General features: G+C 43.6%; 1 protein-coding gene across 2 annotated transcripts; it reads left to right on the top strand.

The window, feature by feature from the left end:
- Window positions 1–395: 395 nt before the first annotated feature.
- On the top strand, window positions 396–12,243 carry LOC309699534 (CD209 antigen-like protein A). Of its 2 annotated transcripts, XM_082522633.1 has the most exons (8): window positions 1,863–1,954; window positions 6,150–6,454; window positions 6,776–6,892; window positions 8,946–8,984; window positions 9,065–9,169; window positions 9,919–10,058; window positions 10,535–10,641; window positions 11,370–12,243. In XM_082522633.1, the coding sequence occupies exons 2-8, from the start codon at window positions 6,298–6,300 to the stop codon at window positions 11,488–11,490; spliced, it is 786 nt and encodes a 261-aa protein (XP_082378759.1). In that variant the 5' UTR covers window positions 1,863–1,954; window positions 6,150–6,297; the 3' UTR covers window positions 11,491–12,243. The 2 variants fall into 2 exon arrangements, with proteins under 2 accessions (XP_082378760.1, XP_082378759.1); XM_082522634.1 differs by lacking the exons at window positions 6,150–6,454; window positions 6,776–6,892 and adding an exon at window positions 396–636 and having other exon boundaries at window positions 1,844–1,954.
- The last annotated feature ends 7,048 nt before the right edge of the window (window positions 12,244–19,291 follow it).

Raw genomic sequence — 19,291 nt, 5'->3', positions numbered from 1 at the left:
TTTTTTTCACATTCTGTCTCTCACAGTTGAAGTGTACCTCTGGTGCAAATTACTGACCTCTGTCATCATTTTAAGTGGGGGAACTTGCACAATCGGTGGCTGACTAAATACTTTTTTGCCCCACTGTATTTCCTGTGTCACAAACACTTCTTCTCTCTGCTGCTTCGATGTACTTACAGTTTGTAGAAGGCAGCGTCTAACAAAGCCGTGTTATTATAAACATACTGCAGCTGCTGAGTTAAAGCTTATTATCTCTGTGATAGAAATATTAAAAACAAAACTTCTTTCAGTGTTTTACATTCTTGTAACTGAACTTCAGATCTTGTTGAATGTTGTTTTCATTTGTACATAACTGACAGTCTGACGCCTCCTGACGTGTCAGAAGAACTGTGACTCGTCCTGTTTTACTTCCTCTTTGTTTTCTCTTCAAAGCTGTCGGACTTAAAGACACAGACAGACGGTGAAGCTGCTCAAAGATCTTTCAGCTCAAAATGTCTACAGAAATTCAAAGTGTTGAAGATTTCAGGGTGAAATACAGCAGAGGGTCCCAAGAGGATGGAGGAGTGAGAGAGCAGAGTGAGGTGGAGGTGTTAGATGATGGAGAGCAGCACCCTGACGTTGGCCTACAAGAAGCTGGTAAGCAGGAAATCATCAAAGTGACAAAACCAAAGAAAATGTTGGTGATGAAAGTGTTGTTCAGTGTCTTTTAAAGCTCTGATATCCGACCACTTTAAGACATATTAGTGTTCGTGTCACATGTGCCCAGAATATGTTTCCAGTCCAAACTGGCACACAGATCATTTGTTGCACTGGGCCTGTTTACTCCCAGTTAGGAGCTCCGTTTCTAACCGTCTGACTGTTTCAGTGTCTGTGGCTTCAAGTCAAACTGGTTCAGCTGCTGCTCTGCTTTCAGGAAGAGGTCTGTGAGTGGCAGAGAGAAGCAGCCAATAGGAGCAGCACAGCTCTTTCTGCTTCCTCTCCAAGTGATAACATGACTGTAAATACAGCCAGATTGTCCACACAGTCATTGTTTTAAACATATGTGAATGTCGAGTTTGTCCGACAGTGTTGTGCTTCCAAAAATGCGTCTTTCAGAGGTGCAGAGCAGCAGCTTGGTATGCAGCTGCAGTGTGTTAGCAGCTTCCCCCTGTAGTTAATGCAGCACGTTTAAATCAGTAGTTCATAGTTGTTCTGTGGTCTGACAACAGGAACAGAAAGATGCAGATTCATTGTGAGTTCAGCTGCATCAAAATGCAGTATGAGTGAGTGTAGAGAGGAGAGAAGCAAACTGATGGAAACAGCTAGCAGAAAGCTAACTGAGTGTAACTGAAGCACAAACACAGAGTAACACACACCCAGCACCACTCTGTTATAAATCAGCTTTAAAGTTTCCACAGTTCATGGTTGTTCCTCAGCATTACACTTTCCTCACAGCTCTGACCCGCGTGCAGATGATCGTCATAGAAACGAATATTCTGGGACTCTCCTCCATATTTGTCCCTCAGGTTTCTACACTTCTTTCTACGTTCCCTCACGTCCATCAGGATAGTTTTGCTCATTTAGTCCTTATATTGAGAGGAGGATTGTTTTTCTCTCACTGATCTATTCAAAAGCTGCGACCAAGAAGTGGCCAGAAATGCACCGACCGATCACAACAGCTGGAATGGACTAATGTTACTTTGTCCTTGTTTGAGTTCCTGTAACTTTTTAACAAACTCGACTAATTTGTTTGGTAAATCTGATTTACTTTCTACTGGGATCATTCCTACAGTGAGGATTAATAAAAAGCTCCAAAGTCTCTCATTAGTGCTTCATAAATGGACTTTTTGTTTTATCTTTGTAGATGTTCACACCGAGAAGAAGCTTCCAGCTGTGAGAAGAAGCTGGTTCAGAGCTTTTGAAGTGAACCTGGGAGTGCTGTATCTGCTGATTGTGGTGGGAATCATGACACGCTGTGAGGAATTTGATTCCAATATGTTAGATGTTTGATTTTGAACATTAGAAGTGAAATGATTTGATGCTGCAGACCTGATTGTGTTTAGTTCCTGTTCCCACACTGCAGAGTTTCTCCTACTTCACTGGAAAACACACAAACAGCAAACTTGTTACTGTAATGTTATTGTAGGGTCGACCTCACAACATAAAGCACCTTGAGGCTGTTGCTGTGATTTGGAGCTGTAGAAGTCAAACTGAATTGAATGATTAAGACAACGTGTGTCCTCCAGTTGGACAAACCTCCAACACCTAAGTAGCACACAGGTGTAATCCTAGTCAGGTGCTTTCAGTGTGGAGGAGCTCCAGCTCTGAGCCCACAGACACCTTTAGGTAGAAGCTTGTTTCCACCCCTTGTATCTCACTCTTTCAGTCAGTACTCACAGCTTGTGTTCATTACTGAGGTGAAGGTAAGAATGTAGCTCATCTGATAAATCAGCAGCACTTTCATGCTCAGCTCTCTCTTCACCCCAACAGACAGGATCACTGCACCAATCTGGCTTCTAACATCCTGCTGCTTTCTTTTCTCACTCGAGAACAAAATTCAAGGATTCATTAACTTCTTTACTTGGAAGAAACTCATTTCCAGCCTTAAACAGGCACAACACCCTTTTCCAGCTGAGAACCTCAGAATTGAAGGTGCTAAATGTCATCCCAACTACTTCACACTCAACTTCAACCAACCTACAGTAAGCTGGACGACATCACTCCCACACATCCTGGAGAGAATGAAGAGCTCGTCCAGTGCTGCATGACCAGGATGGAAACCACACTGTTGCTCTGAATTTGAGATTTCACAATTGGATGGAGTTTCTCCTTCAATATTCTGACATAAACCTTCTCAGGGAGGCTGAGGAGTGTTTGAACCCACCAGCCCAGATTTACAAATCCAGAGGCCGAGTACCCGACTCTCATGTAATGTTGCAGAGGTGTGTTAAGCAGGACGGCCCAACAACAAGGAGTATTTCCTGGTGACCTCACAGTAAGATGTGCAACATTTAAGTGCACTGTAATTTCAAAAAACTTTTCCTCCTTATGTTGGACACTTTTTCACACAAGTACTTCTGTATTCCTTTGAAAATCAAATCAAAGAACACAAAAAATGAACTGCATCAGTTTTCCTGAAAGTGCAAAATGTAGAAATGAAAGGAAAAGTTACAGTTTAAAAAACTTTAAAATCTTCGGTCAGCAGTGAAGCTAAATTTAATTGTTGTTCATTTAAAGAGTGTTTGAGACGTGGTTCAAACTTTCCACATCGACTGGATGAACCTCAACAGTTCTACAGTTTGTTTCTCTATAAGGCAACAGCAAGAAAACAAACTGTAACTGACAAAATAACATTTCCTGGGTCGAACCAACTGTGACACTGAGGTGTGACTGTGTTTGTGCTTTTATGTGTGAACGTTCAACGTCTTTAGAAAAAGAGTTTATACATTTTCTGCTTTATGCAAACTCAGTCAAAAGCTCAACAAAGTACACATACAGTGGGGCAAAAAAGTACCGTATTTCCCGGACTACAGAGAGCACCTGAATATTAGCCGCACAAGCTAAAATCAGGGGAAAATCCTGTTTTGTATATACATTAGCCCACCTGACTAAAAGCCGCAGGTGTTTCAATGTTGACTCATCATATGTAGGAGAATATGCACAAAGGGAATTGTCAGGAAAGAGACGGCTGTTTGGAGACACATCACGTCACTTTTTAGGGCATATGTACAAGTAGCGGTAATTACAAGTACGAAACATGTACCGTGCTTCATAAATGAGTAACAAATGTAGTACATAACAATAACCTACAGCACACCAGAAAAATAGATTCGGCCTTTTAGGCTCAGGTGCAGTGACACGGCTTTAACAAGAAGAAAAGTCAGTCATTCACCATCTTTCTTTTCTTCCTGCGCAAAAAACCACCAAAGTCCTCTCCTCCAGTGTCGGAAACGAACAGGTTCAGGATGGCTTCGTCATCCACTCTCCGCTTCTCCTTCGTTGTCACTTTCAAAACAAAAGAAATCCTCGTTGTCAGCGTCAGAGTCGAACACCCTCAGAAGGGCCGTGGCGGTGTCCTCCTCTCCATCATGCAGCAGTCCAGCCCTTCGAAATCCGTTGGTGATCGTGGATGTTTTCAAACTTTTCCACGCTGTCAGAATCCAATGGTGGAGTTGAGCATAACTTGCTTTTCGCAAGTTTATCGCCGCTCGTCATCCACGCCTCCCGCTGAACGCGTAGCGCTACTTTGAAGTTTGTTTTTCGTGCTACTTCGTACGGCACTACTTTGCCTGGCGGATGGACATGTGACCAACATACCACTCTTGAACCCCGATCCTTCCGCCAAGCAACGTAGTGCCGTACAACAGCGGAACAAACAAAACAAATCCGCTCATGGACAATCCATAGAAAAGCCGCACCTGACTAAAAGCCGCAGGGTTCAAAACTTGTGCAAGAAGTAGCGGCTTATAGCCCGACAATTACGGTATTTAGTCAGCCACCGATTGTGCAAGTTCCCCCACCTAAAATGATGACAGAGGTCAGTAATTTGCACCAGAGGTACACTTCAACTGTGAGAGACAGAATGTGAAAAAAAAATCCATGAATCCACATGGTAGGATTTGTAAAGAATTTATTGGTAAATCAGGGTGGAAAATAAGTATTTGGTCAATAACAAAAATACAACTCAATACTTTGTAACATAACCTTTGTTGGCAATAACAGAGGTCAAACGTTTACTATAGGTCTTTACCAGGTTTGCACACACAGTAGCTGGTATTTTGGCCCATTCCTCCATGCAGATCTTCTCGAGAGCAGTGATGTTTTGGGGCTGTCGCCGAGCAACACGGACTTTCAACTCCCGCCACAGATTTTCTATGGGGTTGAGGTCTGGAGACTGGCTAGGCCACTCCAGGACTTTCAAATGCTTCTTACGGAGCCACTCCTTTGTTGCCCGGGCGGTGTGTTTTGGATCATTGTCATGTTGGAAGACCCAGCCTCGTTTCATCTTCAAAGTTCTCACTGATGGAAGGAGGTTTTGGCTCAAAATCTCACGATACATGGCCCCATTCATTCTGTCCTTAACACGGATCAGTCGTCCTGTCCCCTTGGCAGAAAAACAGCCCCATAGCATGATGTTTCCACCCCCATGCTTCACAGTAGGTATGGTGTTCTTGGGATGCAACTCAGTATTCTTCTTCCTCCAAACACGACGAGTTGAGTTTATACCAAAAAGTTCTACTTTGGTTTCATCTGACCACATGACATTCTCCCAATCCTCTGCTGTATCATCCATGTGCTCTCTGGCAAACTTCAGACGGGCCTGGACATGCACTGGCTTCAGCAGCGGAACACGTCTGGCACTGCGGGATTTGATTCCCTGCCGTTGTAGTGTGTTACTGATGGTGACCTTTGTTACTTTGGTCCCAGCTCTCTGCAGGTCATTCACCAGGTCCCCCCGTGTGGTTCTGGGATCTTTGCTCACCGTTCTCATGATCATTTTGACCCCACGGGATGAGATCTTGCGTGGAGCCCCAGATCGAGGGAGATTATCAGTGGTCTTGTATGTCTTCCATTTTCTGATGATTGCTCCCACAGTTGATTTTTTCACACCAAGCTGCTTGCCTATTGTAGATTCACTCTTCCCAGTCTGGTGCAGGTCTACAATACTTTTCCTGGTGTCCTTCGAAAGCTCTTTGGTCTTGGCCATGGCGGAGTTTGGAGTCTGACTGTTTGAGGCTGTGGACAGGTGTCTTTTATACAGATGATGAGTTCAAACAGGTGCCATTCATACAGGTAACGAGTGGGGGACAGAAAAGCTTCTTACAGAAGACGTTACAGGTCTGTGAGAGCCAGAGATTTTCCTTGTTTGAGGTGACCAAATACTTATTTTCCACCCTGGTTTACGAATAAATTCTTTACAAATCCTACCATGTGGATTCATGGATTTTTTTTCCACATTCTGTCTCTCACAGTTGAAGTGTACCTCTGGTGCAAATTACTGACCTCTGTCATCATTTTAAGTGGGGGAACTTGCACAATCGCTGGCTGACTAAATACTTTTTTGCCCCACTGTATTGTACAACACAGAGTTTTATCTGTAGTTAAGAGAAACACAAAATGCAGTTAAGACATTTTTATGCAAATTAATCACACAGTCTGTGTTTCCTTAGACGCTGCCACTTCCTCAAAGCTTCTTCCTGCCTGAAAGCAGACAGAAGGCTGGACAAGAATAAAACAGCTCGATATCTTCCAGGGTCAGTACTGCAGAACTGTTAGAGTACAGCTTAAACTCCTGCTCAGCGTCTCAGTCCTCTCACGATGTCCTCAGATATTTATGCCAAACCAGATCTATCAAAGAAGGTGAGATACAGCAGAAAGGAGGACGGAGCAGAGTGGGAGCAGAGGGAGGTGGATATCTACGAGAGTACAGATGAGATCAGAGATAGTTATGATCATTTTCAGTCACAGGAAGGAGGTAAGTCAATTATGAATCTAAATGTACTTCCAGTTTGTTACAGTCAGCTTTTAAAGCCAAATTACTGCAGCCCATCAAACATCTGTTTCTCCATTTGCTGTATGAACCTTTTTAATTTAAATTCTTTCCCACAATAGTTTGTAAGTCACTTATTGATTAACAGGAACTTCTTTCAGTCACAGCGCAGATGTTATATTTCCTTTGTTTTTTGGCAACCGGCCCTTTTTTGACGTTAAGCTGATACAACCACAACCACAGGTCTGTTAATCACAGAGTGACAGGAAATAAGCACAGACCAACATCCACACTGCTTTCTAACAGGACCACAGACTCTGAATCCTCCTTCAGTCCTGAAGGGCTCTTTCAGATGTGCTACACTGGGTCTAAGAGTGCTGTGCCTCCTGATGTTAGCTGGGATCATCATCCTGTCCATATGCTGTAAGATAAGATACAACCTCTGAACTTCTCCTGCAAATGAATGTATGACTGATACTGAATCCCAGCAGCCAACAAACATGCAGCTTCACAACCAGAACGTGTCCTTCTGCCACAGCAAATACAGGAAGTACATGAAGCCAACACAGAAGCAGCAAACACTGCAGTTCCTTTAATGACCACTGGAGGCTGATGCTGAAAGCGAGTCAGTCCCCACAGACTCCCATGTTAACATGAGCACCTTTGCTGCAGTAAAAACATGTTTCCATTCAGGACCAAATGAGTTTTGGTCTCTAAGGATAGTTTCCTCTTCATAAAAACTGCACGGTGGCATTTTAAATGGAATTCTCTGATCAATAATATGAGCTGCTGTGTGGTACAGCCTGACCAACACGTTGGTTTTGCTGACTGAGCTTCTAGTATTTCATGAGTCTGTTACTTAGCACTGATTAGCAGGTGTGTGTCTGTGTGCATGATTCCTGGCTCATATCTTGTGTGTGTTGTGGAGTGAATGTTCTTGTTGTTCCTTCAAACTCTTCACTCAACACGCTGATTCTGTGATTATCTCAACAAAGCAGACAGGCAGCAGCATCTGCTGCAGACTGATGCAGGTGCAGCCACACTATGTTAGACAGTGACCGCCTGTCATTGTGCGACTAGTTAGTTCACTTGGTGTATTAAGCAGGTAGCTAACAAGCTAATGTTAGCTCCATTCATCTGCTGGGATACATCAATGAATCTTTTTTTATTACATCAAATCACAACAACAGTTGCCTCGAGGTTCTTTATATAATCAGGTAAAGACTCCACAATAACAAAAACAACAACACAGAGAAAACTTCCAGCAGCTGCTGATGTTTGGATTTTAAGGTGGTTTGATTCTATGTTTTAAATCAGTTGATGATCTTCAGCTGACCTTTAGCTCCTGGTGGAGCTGTGACAGACTTAATGCTGGATCAGCAGAAACATCACAAATCTATGATGTGAGAACAGAGACGCCTGCAAAAGGACGTCTGAAAGCAGGAAGTTCCTGGAAGCTGCAGGAAGAAACATTTATTAATTATAAATAAGCAGAAAGAGGAAGTGTTGAAGCCTCAGAGCAGCTTTGACTGAATGTAAAAAGACATATTTTCAGTGAGAACAGGCACATGTCACATGAGTCAGAATCTATTCTTTCAAAGCATATAGATAACATCTCTGACTGCAGGTGTAGAAATGCTGTTTGACTCTTCACCTTCTTCCTCCACACTGAAGCACAATTATTCTGAATCTTGTCAGTGGTTTTTGTTCACAGTTGATACGTATTTAGCTCATCAGATTTCCTGTAGTTCTAACACCTCCACCCACAGGACATGTTAAAGAGCAATGGCTGCACAAGTTTAAGATAAGATAAGATAAGATAACCTTCATTAGTCCCACACGTGGGAAATTTGTTTTGTCACAGCAGGAAGTGGACAGTGCAAAAGTTATTAGGCAAAAATTAGAATACAATAAGAATAAATACAGTACACAACTGTACAGAATAGAATAAAATAAAATACTATATACAGTAGAATAAAATAAAATAAATATACAATAAGATAAAAATAGAATACAAATACAAATACTATATACAACTGAGTAAAAATACAACGATGACAGAAAGGATTATTGCACTTAGTATTATTGCATATGTATGGATGTGTGTGCTTGATCAGTTAAAGTCTTTATTGTGGAGTCTGACAGCAGTGGGGAGGAAAGACCTGCGAAATCTCTCCGTCCCACACCGTGGGTGCCGCAGTCTCCCACTGAAGGAGCTGCTCAGTGCTGTCACAGTCTGCTGCATGGGGTGGGAGATGTTGTCCATCAGGGATGACAGCTTAGCCGCCGTTCTCCTGTCACTCACCACCTCCACTGGGTCCAGAGGGCATCCTAGAACAGAGCTGGCCCTTCGGATCACCCTGTTTCTGACTCTTGTTGATATTTGACAAAGCAGAGGAAGAAGATTATTTCTGTTCAACGTTTCACTCATTTTATTTTATTTTATTTTATTTTGGTTTCACTGAAATATTTTTAGATGCTTTGAAAAAGAGTGAGCTGCAGGATGAACTTCAAGGTAAGCAAACACCAAGTTCTTATATCACAGATATATTTGTAGAACATTTTAACTTAATTTTAATCTGTTTTACTCTAAAGGCACAAAAACCAGCCGGACTCAGTTACAGAGCCGTTATGATGAACTGAGTAAAAACCACAGTCAGCTACAGGAAGAAGTGAAGAAGCTGAAGGAGAAGATAGAAGGTAATAAAGTTTGAATAACTGATAGAAAACATCAGTGTTACACAGTGATAACCTGATTGTGTCTTTGTTTTGAATCCTAAATGTTTGATGCTGTGTAACAGTTTCTCTGTATAAATGTAAGTTTCAGTTCATTATGAATAAGAGAGAAAACCTGAGTTTAAATGTGTCACGATCTGGTACAGGGATTCAAGCGCAGAGCGGTAAGGTATCTCCAAGGTGTGGTTTATTTACAGTGCAGTGCAATATATGTACAGTGAAGGGATCCAAAACTCCGGGGGGAAATCACAGGGTAACTCGCTCACGTCTTCTTCGCTCACACTCACACACTTTCCCGCAGCAGGGAGGTCGCAGGTCCGGGGGGGGGGAGATCTGAAGCAGACGAGAAGGCAGGTCACCAACTAATCACAAGTCACGGATATGAAGCACAAGAGCTGTGAGAACACTAACGTTAGGGGTACAATCATCCAGCAACGAGAGGATCTGTGTTCCAGCCTCAAATAGTGCTCCCGGTGATGATGGGTGAGTGTTGTCAGGTGTGTGTGTGGGCCAAGGGCGGGAGCCCACAGTGAGCTCCGCCCAGGCAGAGAGGGAGAAAACAGCAACAGCAATTGTAGCCTTGTGGGGCCGACCGGGCAGGCACGGAGACCATGACAAAATGAAGCATTTACAGGGAAAATGACAGGGACCAAAGATTCATGTGATACAACAGGACACAAAGTCTGACTTTAAAACATGTGTTTGACTTTAAGAGAAGTGTCCTGATCGATGGATGAGGTTTGGAAGCAGCTGTTACTTTAAATCCACTGAGAACAAAACTTGGTCTGACAGCAGGAGAGCCTGTCAGGATAAAGGAGCTGATCTGGTGATGATAAACAGCAAAGAGGAACAGGTGGGTGTGTTTGTTCATGTCTGTGTGATCTTTGATGGAGCTGACAGTCATCTGTTACTTGTGTCTTTGACCTGCTGTCAGTCTGTGACCTGCTTCCTGTCTCCACTCTGATGGATTTCTTGGATTCTCCTTTTTTGTTGCAGACACATTCAAACGTAAAGTTTTTACACATTTGACAAACATTTAATTTACACAGAAATGTTATAAAATGAGAGAAATCCTCATAATCCAGATTATTTTTCTGATTCAATCCAACTGAATCAAATGATTTGTTAACACTGATTCCACTGCAACACTGACTGAGCTACAGGAGGAGCTGATATTCATTGATTCTTTGGCTCTTTCTGATTTCTGCACAATGGAAGAAAAGTTTCATCACAGTTATTCTTCCTTCAGACATGTTCACAAGATGATGTCACTACAACAGAAGTGCTGAATTATGACTGGAGACAATATTTGTGTCTCTTCTCAAACAGGAATTTGTCAGTAAATTTGGAGGACACTCTTGGATTGGTCTGAGAGCCAACCAGACATCAGGAGGATATGAATGGGAATGGGTGGACGGATCAGCGCTGACACAAACGTGAGACATTAGTTTGTTTCTATTCCAGAGTTATTATTTAGAAGTGAAACACTGATGTTTTGGAAGATAGATCAGCAATACATGAGCTGAGCTATTTTCCAACAGCCCCACAAACTGAATGTAAAGAAAAGCAGAAATCCTCCTTTGAATGAACAGCTGTGCTTGAACTCTCTTCATCTGCAGTCTGTGATGACGTTCAGTTACAACAAGTCAGTTTGAAGGAATCAGGATTGAAACATGTTCAAAGCAGCGACCGACACATTTCACTTTGTTCAATTTGTCTTCATGTTTTTGTGCTGTAATGTTTCTTTTCTCACAGAACAAAAAGTGTTTCAGAGAATTCCTGTCTCTTCTTCTTTGGTGTTTGTAAAACTTCAGAACATATGAAGGAAGAAGCTTCAGTAAATATGACCTGATAGACACACATTTCAAAGTGATGTCTGTAAACAGCTGACAAAACAGTTTCAAACAGCAGAAAGTCAGCTCTGACTTCTTTTTATTCTCCATTTTTACAGCAGGAAGATTTCATATTCATCAAAGCTTGAAAGCTGTTTTAGTGTGCATGATGATTCTCAGAGAAAAGTCTAAAGGAGGGAAAGTGGGCGAGAAACCTGGGAAAGAAATACAGCAAATATTGGAAATATTCCAAAAGAGACGCATATTTATATGAATGTGACAATAGTTATGAGTTTAGTCCAGTTTCATATCAGATTTGATCTCTCTGACAGGTTCAGGGGAACAGGATCGTCAGATCCTTATTCTGGTTACTATGGAGTCTGCTGTGACCGTGATGGGAAATGGAGATGGTTATATTATTCTCATTCAACGACCTTCATCTGTGAGAAATGAGTTTGGTGCTTTGATGTAAATGTTTGAATAATCCAACCAAAGACACCTCACTATGAAATGTCCTGCATGAGCCTCAGACTCAGCTTACAGTCTTTACTTGTTCATTCTGCATCATATATTGATTACATATATTGTCCCTCTGTGCTCTGTGCTGTACAGTAAGGTTGGAAGTCATCCACACAAAACCTTGAAGTACTTCATTACTCTGTAGTTCCAGCAAATTGTTCTAATAAAAGTCAAAGTGCAGCTTGTCTTTACTTTGGTTTACTTGGTTTATTCATCAGCCTGTTGGTCCTAAAACTTCAGTAAATGTCTTGTTTGTAAAAGTTCAGCAAAAAATATGTTTGATTAATAAGAATTTTAAAGGTTCTGATCAGCTGGAATATCAGAAGGACATTTTTAAACCTCTGTGTATGTGAAAGTGACAGAAAGACATTAAATGTTAATTGTGTTATGTGAGTCATATATATTTAGTTTTGCATTTTATATGGAAGTTGTATTTAATTTTTTGTATGATGGATTTGAAAAACAAATATTTCATATAAAGCTTTAAGTGTTGATGACTTTAATTACAGATAAATTAACTTACTCAGTAACTTATTGGTTGAATTGTAAACGAGAGAAAACGGCTTCAGAGCTCTAAGTGTCGCTATATTAAAGGTTCAACATTTAACTTGGAGACACTTTGAAATATTTCAAAACATCAACAGAATATAAAGAAAACATCTCTGATGTCACGTTCAACACATCTAAATATGAACTGAAGTTAGCATCCAGCTAATGTCAGCCTGTACTAGGGTTGCCAACTCCCTGAAAAATAAATAAGGGACACCTCGTGGCCAGGGCCGGGCAACCCAGTTCACCCTTTCCAGTGTGGTGAATTTTGTAGCTCTTTTTTTTGTGTGTGAAATTATTTTTTAACCATTTGACTTGAATTTGATTTAAGCAGATGCATATTCTTTGTGATATGACCATATGGGAAACAAATGATCATTTAGCCATTTATTTTTAGCTCAAAATGACAACATTAACACAGTAAAACAGGTCTCCTTCTTAAACAGAAGCCTGTCATGCTTAACTTTTGAGAATATAAGTAAATCTTTCTTTAAAAGAACTCTGCCCTGCTTAACTTAAAATTATATAAATTAATATAAAACAATAGAACAAAAATATTCTTGTAACAGTGCACATATAGTGCATTTAGTACAATTGGCTTCAGTTGAGGTATTATTTCAGTTTTTCTAAAGCTAATCAGCTGCTCCTGTTTGTAAACCCGCTTGTTCCCATGATTACGCATCATAACTCATCATCATTATTCATCTATGTATTACTTTTATGTATTAGTCATCTATTTGTTGTAATCATCTATCCTTGCAGTTGTTTATTACACAAAATAAATTATATTATCACAATTCTGGCCACATAGAGCTGATATTCACTGCACATGCCCATATTAACCTTAACCAGAGGGTTTAAACAACAAACAGTGTTTACATACCATATCTGCTTCTGCCGTGGCCTGGTGGACAAAAAATTGGTTAAGGGTTCCCCGAGCTTTCACGCCCCTCATGTTCTTCATGTGCCCACCACTAGAAGCATGCCTATGGAAAAAGTGCGCCGGCACACAGTGCAGTGCGCTTTAAAGGTGTTATCGTGCACTTTTCCAGCCAGGTGTTTCCCTTTTCCCAGTCCTCCCTGTACTTTTGCAGCCTTTTTTTTCTTTCTCTGAGCGAACAAACATTGCTGCTCTAATGCTGGGCTTACACTGTGTGAATTTTGGCCCATTTTGAGACGATTTTTGAGTCATGCGACCGACTTGGTGATCGGCCCGATTTTGGCCTTCATCGTGCATCGTGTAGTATACGTGGGATAACGAGAAGCACACTGTTCACGCGCAAACACGTAAACGTCGGTGAAAAAGATGGAGCAGCACGGCTGTGCAGCCTGTGATCTGGACACAAGCGATGGAGGCACAACTTGTAGAACTTTGGAAAGCTCATCCGAGCCTTTTCCATGTGGCCTCACAAAATTATCACGACCACAACAACCATGAAAATAGTTGGATTTACATGCTGCTCAATCACAGCTGCCTGATCATGTTTTTCATTAGCAATTTAGCAAAGTTGATGGTGGTGGTGTGTCTGTGTGAGTGAAAGACAGAGAGAGCGAGCGACAGATTTTCTGTTATAACCTTCATGTTATGGAGGCACAGTGTGAGCACTCAGGTCGCATCAGAGCATCGGGCCGTATAGTGTGAGACCTGCATCGTGACCTACCAACTTCTAACCCCTGCGAGTCAATCGTGCAGTTTGAGCAGGAGCTGAATAACGTGACTGAAAAAATCGCACAGTGTTTGCCCAGCTTTAGGTGTACTGTCGTCCGAGACTTGCACCGCAGTGTCGGCGTTTGTTTCCCTGTTGGCCATGCTTCTTGTTGTGGTCACCTGTTGTCTTCCGGTATTTTCTCCCTAAGCGACCTTTCCTCGACCAATGAGATGAGCGGTAATCTGAATTGTCATACTCGAATTGTCATAAGTGTGCTGTCAGCTCATTGGTCACAAAGCAGGAGAGGGGCTGGGAATTATGTTTTCAAACAAAGCGTTAATTCCATTAACATTTATAGACTACTTTTGATTCTCACTGTATTACGGGACAAAGTGCGTCCCTTATTAGCTCAATACGGGACGTGTACTTTTGTTTCTAAATACGGGACGATTCCGTTTTTTAAGGGACGGTTGGCAACCCTAATCGCATAACCACTTAGCTGGCCGCGGCTGAACTAGCAGGCTCAAGAAAGGAAAAAACACTAAACACTCATAATAAACAAAACTGTCACAACATTGCAATACTATGAAAACACATCTTAAACATAATTAAACACATTTACTACTATTCTGACTGGTTAGTTGTTTTTTTGTCACAGTGCATTGAACTGCAATAGCGGTGCTATGTGAGCTAGGCTAACTCACCAGAATAGTTCAAAAGGCTCGAAGAAACACTCCGACTCCTTCGAGGTAGGTACCCGTCTTTGGTTCACCGCTAACGACAGCTCTCTCACAAATATTAATTGAACCTCTTTTCTCTCTTTCAACTGGGAAAAACCGTGCTCCGCGGCAGCATGGAGGTTTTCCTTGCCGTCTTTGTTCTTCTACACCACACCTTCACGCGCACCGAGATGCAGGTGATGCCTTCAGGGCAAGCCCAGGAATTAAACTATCAGACGAGAACTACGATGCATTCAAAGAACCCTGTACTTCTGATTGCTGTAAATCTTACGAGGGTTACATTTGTTTCTTTTTTCATTCAAGCTGAAGTCCGGGACAAACTGTGTTCCTTTTCAAATCAAATCAAATGACTTTTATAGTCACATCACATGTGCAGGTACACTGGTACACAACATGTGAGTGAAATTCTTGTGTGCGATCTTCACAAGCAACAGAGGTGTGCAAAAATACAATACCATAAGAACAAGCAAAATATAAGAATGGCATATTACTGAATGTGTATACTAAATATGTTTTTCTACGTGTGTGTACATATGTGTGTGTGTGTGTGTGTGTGTGTGTGTGTGTGTGTGTGTGTGTGTGTGTGTGTGTGCGTGCGTATGTACATATTTTACAAATTAAATAGAGTAAACAATAAGATAAAATACATAAAATATACAGAGGTTGGTAGTTGGACATGTGCAAAACAAGTGGCATTTATATACAGTGTGGAGTGCATAATGTTGAAGTTCCAGTAGTGAAGCTGAGGTGTCTATGAAGTGTTCAGCAGTCTGATGGCCTGATGGAAGAAGCTGTCTCTCAGTCTGCTGGTACGGGACCGGATGCTGCAGAACCTCCTTCCTGATGGAAGCAGTCTGAACAGTTTATGGCTGGGGTGACTGGAGTCCTTGATGATCCGCTTTCCTCAGGCAGCGCTTCCTGTAGATGTCCTGGAGGGACGGAAGATCACCTCCAATTATCTGTTCAGAGCACCGCACTACTCTCTGGAGAGCTTTACGGTTGTAAGCGGTGCTGTTGCCGTACCAGGTGGTGATGCATCCAGTGAGGATGCTCTCAATGGCACAGTGATAGAAGGTCCTGAGGATGCGGGGGCTCATGCCGAATCTTTTCAGTCTCCTGAGAAAGAAGAGGCGCTGCTGCGCCTTCTTCACTGTTTTGTTTGTGTGTACTGACCACGTAAGATCCTCAGCCAGATGTACTCCAAGGAACTGGAAGCTGCTCACTCTCTCCACAGCAGCGCCGTTGATGGTGATGGGGGTGTGTACTTCTCTGCACCTCCGGAAGTCCGCTATCAACTCCTTTGTCTTTGCGACGTTGAGGGTGAGATGGTTGTCTTGACACCAGTGGGTCAGGGCGCTGACCTCCTCCCTGTAAGCCGTCTCATCACCGTTGGTGATAAGACCCACCACTGTAGTGTCGTCCGCAAACTTCACAATGATGTTGGAGCTGTTAGTGGCTGTGCAGTCGTAGGTGTAGAGTGAGTACAGGAGAGGGCTCAGTACACACCCCTGTGGAGCACCAGTGTTCAGTGTGATGGGGGATGAGGTGATGCTGCCCAGTCTGACCACTTGGCGTCTGTCAGACAGGAAGCTAAGGATCCAGCTGCAGAGGGAGCTGCTCAGTCCTAGATCCTGCAGTTTCCTGTCCAGCTTCGAGGGAACGATGGTATTGAATGCTGAGCTGTAATCTACAAACAGCATCCTCACATACGTGTCTCTCTTCTCCAGGTGTGACAGGGCAGTGTGTAGTGTCAGGGCTATGGCATCATCAGAATCAGAATCATGTTTATTGGCCAAGTATATGTGCAGACACATACAGGGAATTTGGTTCCGGTAGATGGTGGCTCTCAAGCACAGCAATGTAAATCACACACACACACACACACACACACGCACACGCACACACACACACACACACACGCACACGCACACGCACACACACGCACACGCACACACACACACACACACGCACACGCACACGCACACACACGCACACACACACACACACGCACACGCACACGCACACACACACAGACACACACGTGTCTATATATACACATTACACATACATACACAAAGCTGTGTAAACCAACTATAAATAACGAATCTAAACTTATATACATAAAATACAGAAGTGAATGAGGTGGAATGAATACTACAAAATGTAAATAAGGTGCAGCTGCAGTCTGGCAGTGGGAGCAGTGTGACAGGTCAACTGTTAAGAAGGGAGATGGCGAGGGGAAAGAAACTGTTCCTGTGTCGGGTGGTCCTGGTCTGCAGGCTTCTGTACCGTCTGCCAGAGGGCAGCAGATCAAAAAGTCTGTGTGCAGGGTGTGAGGGGTCTGCGATGATTTTCCCTGCCCGTTTCCTGGTTCTTGAGAGGTACAGATCCTGGATGGAGGGCAGGGGGGCGCCGATGATCCTTTCTGCTGCCCGTACAGTCCGCTGCAGTCTGCTCCTGTCCTGTTTAGTGGCTGCTCCATACCAGACTGTGATGGAGGAGCACAGGACAGACTCAATGACCGCAGTGTAGAACTGGATCAGCAGCTCCTGTGTCGACTGTACTCCCCCAGTTGTCTCAGGAAGTACATCCTCTTCAAGGAACTTGAAGATCTTCACAGCTGACACAGGGCTGTCTGATATGGTGAGGGGGAGCAGAGTTGAGGGATGTCTCCTGAAGTCCACTGTCATCTCTACAGTCTTAAGCGTGTTCAGCTCCAGATTGTGCTGACTGCACCAGAGTACCAGCTGCTCAACTTCCTGCCGGTATGCAGACTCATCACCATCTTGAATGAGGCCAATGACAGTGGTGTCATCTGCAAACTTTAGGAGTTTGACAGCCGAGTTCTTGGAGGTGCAGTCGTTAGTGTAGAGGGAGAACAGTAGTGGTGAGAGGACACATCCTTGAGGGACCGGGTTTCAGAGGTGATCTCCCCCAGCCTCACTTGTTGCTTTCTGTCTGTCAGGAAGCTGGTGATCCACAGACAGGTAGCTGGTGACACGATGACCTGGGAGAGTTTGGAGGAAAGAAGTTCAGGCACAATGGTGTTAAAAGCCGAACTAAAGTCCACAAACAGGACCCTGGCATAAGTTCCCGGGCGGTCAAGGTGTTGCAGGATGTAATGCAGCCCCATGTTCACTGCATCATCCACCGACCTGTTTGCCCGGTAGGCAAACTGCAGAGGGTCCAGCTGGTGGCCTGTAATGTCTTTCAGATGGGCTAGTCGTTCGAAGGATTCCATGACCACAGACGTCAAGGCGACAGGTCTGTAGTCATTCAGTCCTGTGATGGTGGGTTTCTTGGGAACAGGGATGATGGTGGAGCGTTTGAAGCAGGAGGGAGCTTCACACAGCTCCAGGGATGTGTTGAAGATGCGAGTAAAAATGGGAGCCAGCTGTTCAGCACAGGTTTTGAGGCAGGAGGGTGAGACAACGTCTGGTCCGGGGGCTTTCCTGGGCTTCTGTTTCTGGAATAGTCGGCTCACATCCTGAGTGTGTATTCTGAGTTTCAGGGAGGAGGAAAGGGGGTGAGAGGTGTGGTGGTGGTCGTTGAGTCTGGATTGGGGAGGGTGGGGGTGGTCGTTGAGTCTTGATTGGGGAGGGGCAGGGTGAAGGGGGGAGAGGTGGACCTGTTGTGGCGGTATGCAAATTGTAGAGGGTCCAGTGAGTCGGGTAGTGCAGAGCAGATGAAGTCCCTGACCAGCTTCTCGAAGCATTTGCTTACGATGGGGGTCAGGGCTACAGGTCGCCAGTCGTTCAATGAGGAGATGGTGGAGGATTTGGGTACAGGGACGACGGTGGCCATTTTGAAGCAGGCTGGGACTACAGACAGAGAGAGGGAAAGGTTGAAGATGTGCGTGAACACTCCAGCCAGCTGAGCCGCGCATGACTTGAGGACGCGGCCGGGAATCCCGTCCGGACCAGTAGCTTTGCGTGCGTTCACCTTCCTGAAGCACTTCCGCACATCCTCCTCAGACACAGTGTGCGCACTGACGTCATTTACCGCGTAATATTTTCTCTGAATGTGGGACGATTCCGTTTGTACGGGACGGCAACTCTACTAACTAACCTTATGAACATCCACCTGCTGGCCTCTGTGGAAGCTCCGCCACAGCCACCACCAAACAACTGAGTTATTTTGACACATCGGCCAGCATCTGGCCAATCCAACACCTTTCATTGTTTATACCGTTACTAAAAAAATGAAATAAATAATCATCGGCCGTAAAAACAAAAAATCACCGCCAGTCCAGCTGTGGCTACTAACAAGAAAATGCACTCGCGTTACTATTTTTCAACAAACAGACGGTTGAAGCTGTGTTCAGCTTACTGCATCTTATATCAGTTGCACGTGAGTAGCTGTAAGTAATCTGGACGCTACAGATTGCCCACGGACAGCAATCACTTTCTGGTAGACGATCAGTTTTTGGCACAACACCTGGAGCTCAGGGGGCAAAACAATGGCACGAGTGCTGCTGTTTGACTGAGGAAGAATAAAGTAGTCGTGGTAAGCCAATCACATGACCACTTCAAGATGACAAAGCAACAAGGTTTGTAAATTGTGCCACGTAAAACCAGAGTCATGATAAACAAGATATACGCAGCGTTTTTCCCTCAATAGTTTCGTCACGTTTGCTGTCTAAGGACAGCGCAGCGAGACCTCTCTGCTTATGAGCAAAAAATTAAAAAAACAAAACAAAAACATCCATTTTGTGTTGGTGGAAAAATGCACCATGTCGACCAATTAAAAAATGATATGGCAACATGACATTTGGATGTTTAGGAAGAGGGGGAAGTT

This window comes from Aulonocara stuartgranti, assembly GCF_965226115.1.
Source record: "Aulonocara stuartgranti genome assembly, chromosome: 22".
In the NCBI taxonomy this organism is placed as follows: domain Eukaryota; kingdom Metazoa; phylum Chordata; class Actinopteri; order Cichliformes; family Cichlidae; genus Aulonocara; species Aulonocara stuartgranti.
Note: the sequence above shows the minus strand (reverse complement) of the source record. Positions and strands in the feature narration are given on the sequence as shown.